The 7,717-nt window shown below is 33.8% G+C and overlaps 1 protein-coding gene across 1 annotated transcript; it reads right to left on the minus strand.

The window, feature by feature from the left end:
* Positions 1-397: 397 nt before the first annotated feature.
* On the minus strand, positions 398-7,325 carry LOC102583061 (probable N-acetyl-gamma-glutamyl-phosphate reductase, chloroplastic). Its single transcript, XM_006346409.2, has 14 exons — positions 7,167-7,325; positions 6,856-7,017; positions 5,720-5,827; positions 5,324-5,410; positions 5,122-5,172; positions 4,944-5,015; positions 4,524-4,643; positions 3,567-3,627; positions 3,395-3,475; positions 2,376-2,455; positions 2,192-2,281; positions 1,583-1,711; positions 1,343-1,487; positions 398-777 (listed from the first exon to the last, which is right to left on the minus strand). Exons 1-13 carry the CDS (start codon positions 7,227-7,229, stop codon positions 1,380-1,382), a joined length of 1,212 nt encoding a protein of 403 aa, XP_006346471.1. The 5' UTR covers positions 7,230-7,325; the 3' UTR covers positions 398-777; positions 1,343-1,379.
* Positions 7,326-7,717: the final 392 nt, after the last annotated feature.

Here is a 7,717-nt window from a genome sequence, read left to right on the forward strand (position 1 = left end):
TTTAATAAGGAATATCATTCCTAAGTCACAAAGTTGAGGCATATATTTATCTCTTTTTCCTTGAAAATAAAAGAAGTTGTCAACATTATCTAGTTCATTCTTTGCAGAATTGAATTGGCATTTTGAGCAATATTTGAGATTGTTTTTACCAAAAACAATATTTGAGTTGAAGTTAGAATTTTTTTCGGTGAATATTGAATCCAAACTGTTTTACCCTTCGTCCTATTCTCTTTAACTTTTCCTTAGATGTTATATTGTAGAAGGAACTATTGCTTGTTTTGGACTTTGGTTTTGTTTACGATTATTTAGATATGATTATTAATTAGATAGTTAAATTTAAATTTGATTAGTTTCATTAGAAAAAAGGTAGATATTTGCCAAAAATAAGACAAACGACTTGAGTACAAAACTCCAAAAAACTTTATTAAAATGGGCACTACTGTCCATACTTGACATTATTTGGTTTTATTCAAATATGATGCCAAGTTGCCAACCCCATGGGGTAATGCTTTGCATGAACAAGACTAAACAAAATGAGAAAAGAAAAAGTGGATACAATACAGCACCCACATCCACCCCCTGTTTAACTTTATCTATGACACATAATTTCCTTCTGGGTGATTTGGCGTACAACAAGCAAATAAATATAGGATACAACTGATAACTAAGCCGGGAGCCCAAAACTTCTACAGCAAGCAAAACTCTTCCACAGCAAATCTTGAAGCACTCTCTACTTGTTGGAAAATAATAAGACTTCACAAATACCTGCAAGGAAGACTGGATACAAAATAAAACAGAAATGTCAAGGATGATCATATACACATTCCGACATATTGCTCAACCGTGGGGCGGGAGGGGGGGGATAATGGTAACTAAACCAAAGAGTTTATAAGGCTCTTTGGACCATCATTTGCTCTCAGTGACTAGATTAGCTAGAAATTAGAATCAGGTCCAGCAGAGTATGGACAAATTGTAAATATCTGAACTTGATACTTAAATTTGAGCATCAGATGCATAATTTGACACATCAATATTCTTTTTTTGGGAAGAAATCACTTAGTGTTTAGTCTTTGCAGGGAATTGAATCTAAGACCTTATGGCGCTCAATCCACTTCATAGACCATTAGGCCACACCCTTGGGTACAACTCAACAATATTCTACATAAAACCTAATTCAAATTGCAAGCACAGGAGAAAAAAAAGATCTAAACGAGAAAAAAGATTATTTCGTTACTTACAGAAAACAACTTATGCAGAACAGCGGGCAGGATTTAACTAGTGCCAGTACATACATACTCATGTTGCGTCACAGAAAAGCAATTGCAAGATGGAAGAGCTTTACCTTATGCCATCAGGAGGATTGAACCACAAAAAATATTCTACGGAAACAGAGGTAGGCAACCGAGTCCCAAGTTCTCTGGAATTCCCATCATTAAGTTAAGATTTTGTAAGGCTTGACCAGAAGCTCCCTTAACAAGATTATCAATCTACAAAAAGGCAATTGGGAGTTCAAATTTAATAACCAACTCCTAATCTAACCAAATATCAGATGCAGTGTATAGAAAAATGCTACAAAACTTACAACAGATATTATTATTGCTCTCCCAGTAATCCGGTCTGGAAATACATTCATGAGGCAATAATTTGATCCTCTAACATGTCGAGTATGGGGAACTTCTTTGTTCTTCAGCAATACCACAAATTCTTCATGCTGGAGAAGGTGAAATACACACATATATCAATCATCCTAAAGAGAAACATAAGCATTTTACTTATGCATATGCAGATAGAATGATATATCATAACTACTTTTTGGACTCTAGAAATGACAGGATAACTGCTCTACTCGCACAAAGATATATATCTCAAACTCTTATGTGGGTGGGATGAAATGTAATGTACAACAAGTCAACAACATCCTAATCCCAGTTACAACTACAAACGGTATCTAAGAATCACAAAGAGTAGAATAAAGCCTTCTATAGAAAATGAGAACTCTTTCAAATTTGAAAAGGAAAAAAAAAATTGGGATGTCAATCGTAAGCAACCTCAGAATACATTGAAAACAGAATCAATTGAGGAATATACTAACAGGAGAAATGGAGTTCTATTGGTCAAGGTGCAGAAAGAAAAATGGTAATGAAATCCATGAATAAAATGCTGCTCTGGTAATGCGGCAGAAAGTATATACCTCATAGTAGTTACCAAGGTGATCTTTCAAATCCTGAGTTGTCACTCCTGGAGCCATTTCCACATAAATAGTCGATTGCATACCACGGCTCTGTAGCACAAAAAGAACAGATAAAAAAACATCCTAAGAGAATGACCTGCTGAGCAGGGCAGCTAGACAAACTAGAACTGGGTTCAGCTATTACCATTGGCATAAGATGTGGAGTGAAGCTGACAGTAACTTTTGAATTTGCAGCTTCTGATAAGCCTTGTTCAATCTCTGGCACTGTAAATAAAATTAGAACTCTCACTAGTAAGATTACACTTGATAAGAAATTCTGAAGCAAAACTCAGGTGAACGGAAATTTTGTCAGTATGAACTACCCGTTTCGCTAGCTTCTGAAAACTTGAGGTACATTACATGATAAAAACAGGCACATGGAAGAGATAAACAAATGAACTTCATGCAGAACCAAAGTCACTCAACTGGTACCATTAAGTTAAAAGCTTTTGGGTTTCTCTGACATAAGATTAATTCTAAACTAAGGTCAATTACAAAATAGATAACCATATTCATCAAATAATGAGTATTGTTATATGATCCTAGTGTATTGGCTTAATTATAGTCTTACATTTTACAGCAAAATACTATTTCTACCCTTCTAAGAAGGAATCATGTTATTGCTATTTGAAAAGGCAGATAAATTTTGCCTTTATTTTTTTTAATGAATAGACTTGTAATATTTTGATGTTTAACTTCTTAAAATATTTTTTATCCATTTCTGAATTGGTTCAACCTACAGCTTGGTCCGATAGAGTATCATGTTAAGGTGAGATGAATTGTCAATTTTTGATACTCCCTATGTCCCAATTTACGTGCCTTACTTTGCTTTTTGGTCTGTCCCAAAAAGAGTCCCGTTGTATATTTACTATTTAGTAAGTTTTTCAATTCCAACATTCTACCTAGCAAGTTTAAGACCATAAAATTTAAAGTACTACACACATCTTTTATTTAAGACCACAAGGTTCAAAAGTCACCCTTTATTTCTAACTTCGTGCTCAGTCAAACTAAGACACTAAAATTAAGACGGAGGGAGTAATTCTAATTAGCTCTTAAATTTGTAAATTTTTCCATTAAAAAAATTAAGAAACAATAACTTAGACAATTTGGATTAACAAATAAAGCTTCATTATTTGCACAGCACAGCTAAAATGGATTACTGACCATGTCGATGTCTGGTTATACCATAAGAATGTATTCCTTCAGCTATTTCAGTGTATAAATTTGCTTCCTTTGCACCACGACCTGCAAGATAAAGTTTGAGAAGCCGGTTACTACTGCTAAAGTACTACCAGTGGCAGTCATGACTAGGAAAGGGTACAGAAAAGTACAAAACCTGCTCCACTGACACCAGATTTTGAGTCAATAATTATGTTTCTTACTTCAATGAGGTTGGACTGCAAAAATAAAGAAAGAATCATCCAAGAGTGAGCCATGGACAAAACACAAGAAAGGAAAAACTAAATACATTAGACTGATACAGATGTTTGAGTTCTCAACCAAAAGGGAACGTCTTAAACACAAATTGCTCCTCCAGTGTATGAGCACTATAGCATTTGTGCATCAAACACCTTAGGCTGACGGCAAGCAAAGAAAATCATGCCTCAAAATTAAAAAACACAATTTTCAGTCATATTTTATAAAATGAGCTGGCATATGGGATAGCCATTTTTCTGAGCAAAAAAAAATTGCATCCCTAAGCTTACCGAGGAATCTCTTGCTAATTCAGAATCAAGACTGACACAAGGAAAACCATTTGTTTCAAGAAAGAGGGATCATAAGATTTTCAGAACATTGTAGCAGAAACCCATGACTTCAGATATAATTTGTGATTGGATCAACTTCAGATATTAGAAACCGGAAGAAAAAGAAAACCTCTAGTCAAAGACACTTTCAAAGTCACAATACAGGCCGTTGAGTTCAACTACATTAGAACCTTAGAATTTAGCCAGATACTTGTTCAATTGGAATATGTTTCCACTAAATTATATATAAAAAAAAAAGGTGCTTGCCTAGGATGTCTGAAACTAGCTTTTGATTAAAAATCAGCTGAATATTCATTGTAGACAGGATAGTTTAAAGGTTAAAAGGGGACAGATAAAACCATGAGAAGCTGGTCAAATGAAAGGTTATTTTGAGAAGATTTTTTCTTCTTATGAAGGGATGAGTCATTTAAAATTCAGATTTCCAATAAAGGAGGCCTATAGGTAGATCCTTCCATTTTCAAGTAATCTTGACAAACTCACAATGCATGCAATAAAAGATATGCTTGTTTTTCAACTTAGACGCAAACCTTTATCAAGGGTATAAGAGGAAGTTGAACAGATGTTGGATAACAGCCAGGATTTGCAACTAGACGTGCACTTTGAATTTCTCTCCTTGAAATCTCAGTCAAGCCATAGACTGCTTCTTTCTGCATCAGTTGAAAAAATTCAATATGGTGAGCTTACATTGGCTACAAAGAGATATAATAGGAATACTAAAGGAAAAATTCTCTCATTTTCTCATATGAGACTCCAAATTTTCTGGTTATGACTCTTGGATGTACACCTTCACATAGCATTTATATTCATATATATATATATTTATTTATTTATTTATTCGTTCAATGGGTGATATAACATTATATATATGCATCAAACATGAAGTTCTTTTTTTCTTTTTCATTTTTCTGGAAGAATTAAGGAGGGAGAAAAGAAATCAACTACTCTACCTGTAAAGCCGTTGCTTTGTGAGGCTGGCCATACCATTCCTCGTACTCAGCAATATCTTGCAATCTGAAGTCCTACATGACCATCATGATGACAGCAAATATAGAAAATGTATGAGATGCAGAGTAAAGAAACTATTTTAAGTACAGTGGAAGTATAAAGTCTGAACTGAATGCCTACCGCAGAAAGATCGACAATTTTTAGATTTGTTGGGAGACTTTTGATAATTTCCTGCACAGGGCAAGTAATTAACAAAAATAAAAACATTAATGCAAGGCTCCGAATCTCCTTTAGAAATTATGATAGACAAAGTGAAACCACTATTCCTTCAATAATATGCTGATTGATTTTGGGAAATCCAAGATGTGGAATAGCTACAAACCTGAGTTGTACCATGTGGTAAACAACAAAAAACGGCATCCACAGCAGAGAAATCTGCATCTTTAACAGCGACTAGATTTGGTAGATCCTGTATGGGAATAATAAAATTAATACTTCACGAGCTAAATTGAAGTGCACAATCCTTTCCCTCAGAATGAAAAGAGCAGGATTGAAAATGATCTTACAACATTCTAATAAAAGAGTTAGATATAGAAGAGACTCAATCTCCTTCATGATACTTTCATTTTGTCAGAAAGTCGAGCAAAAAATAAAGATAGCAAAACATATCCACAAGTATTTATCAAATAATATCATACTTTGGAATCCTATATCAAACCAATTCAAAATTAAAGTCCAACAAGAAAGAATACAATCGTGCAAATATGAAGATACATACTTGTGTGACCAGGTGAGGGAAAACAGATTCGATTGATTGGCCAGCTTTCCTGTCAGCCGTCATCAAAGTAATCTGAAAATGTGGATGATTTCGCAGGAGTCTAATAATCTGCAACAAATTTTATACTTGTCAAGTGATAATATAGAACCAAGGGATGCGCATGATATGGCTAACAATATGTGAAAACAAGAACACGAAGCAAAATTACCCGAAATGACATGATATCACACTGCAGAAACAGAAGATTAACTTAATCGGAGAAAGGGTACAGAAAAGGGCCATTAACGTTCTAGCCACATTTATTTTTTTAGCCATAATTAAAATTATAATGGGAGGAAATACTATTCTCTTATTCATCTTCCAGAATTTTTCATCTCATATACAACGCATAACTTCCAATGCTGAAAATATCCTTATTGAGTCATGAATTAGAATAATAAGTATATCCTTCCACTATGTAAAATCTCAAAAAAACGATTTGACTATCCAGACAAATGTTTAGAAGAAATGGAAGATTCATTTTCCATATTAGGAAGTATTCAAACTCTCTTGTTTGTTTTAACAGAACACAACAATCAGTAATGTAGTAGCAAAGGTTATTTCCAGTTGTACCTTAACCACAAACCTCTCATGGGCCAAGTTCAGAACAACTGCATCTGCAGAGTCTCAAACAATGATCCAGGTTCATCACTATTACCAAAAATTGAAGTTTGTTGTTTATTAATATTATTTTTATTTTTTGGGTTTACATCTACACATGTTTGTTGAGCTTAGTTTTAAAAGTATTAGAGCAACTTTTTGAATGCATCTTAAATTTGTTCTCAGAAGAAACAATGAACCACTCGAATTTTTATTTTTATTTTTTAAAAATGCAACTAAAATGAAACAATGAAACGCTCCAAAAACTAATTTTTAGTGCAAGAGCATTAGACATTTATTAGACATCATCTGTCAAACATAATAACTGGATTGCTGTCAAAAGAGTATAACTTTAAAATCTTATTTTTAGGCTTATTCTTTTCAAAGTTCACAGAACCAAAAGCAAATCTTATTTTATTTTTAAAAAAAAAACAGAAATTGAATGTAAAGCTAAAGCTAAAGTGCGCCACTAGCATCGACAAAGGGCTCGTACTCACCTCTGAACCAGTGTAGCCACTAGCACCTAGCACACCAATACGCAATTTTTCCAATTTGTTAGCTTTACCATCCGCAAACTGCAAGCTTTGCGCTGGTGATGATGACGCCAAGGAAGTAATTCTAATTCTGAGCTTACCAGCCTTAGAAACCTTCAGTTCGTCCTACAAATCACTTGTCTAATCAGAAAGAAAAATTGTACGGTACATTTCATTTGAACTATCTAAATATAGATATAGAGAATTCATAAAGCCTAATTTTGGGTAAAATAATACAAAAGCGGGATTCAAAATTGAGACTTTGGAATACATACCTGGTACTTCCAAAGGCAACCTCCATTGAAGAGGTTAGAACTGAGCGCAGCCAAAGAAGCCATTGGAGATTCAGAGTTTGAAGTGTGAATTTTGCAAAATGAGAAAGAGAAGAGTAAAGGGTATTTTAGTTCAATATGAAGAACAGAGCAGAATGATCCGATGGATATATGGTTTGACCCGACTCCACCTACTCCTATTTTACGCAATGATTTATTGAAGCAAATTTGAAATAAATTATTAAAATAAGTTTAAATTTATACATGCAAAGTTACCAATTAAATTATTAAGCATGTACATCTAAATTATTAAGCATGTACATCTACGGTCTACGTCAAGAATTGGGGCCTTATTGGCATACAATAGATGCCCACTTATTATTTTTATTACTTTTTTGATGGTGGTGTAGGTTTGTATTGGAATCGGCAAATAAATCATGTGGTAAATTTATGTTGGTGAATTAAGTATATAATAAATCAACATATCTTTTAACTTAGCTTCAGTTGGAATTTACATCCTCTAACTTTGAATGTGCACAAGTAAACACTAAAAT

This window comes from Solanum tuberosum, unplaced genomic scaffold, assembly GCF_000226075.1.
Source record: "Solanum tuberosum cultivar DM 1-3 516 R44 unplaced genomic scaffold, SolTub_3.0 scf00073, whole genome shotgun sequence".
Taxonomy (NCBI): Eukaryota; Viridiplantae; Streptophyta; class Magnoliopsida; order Solanales; family Solanaceae; genus Solanum; species Solanum tuberosum.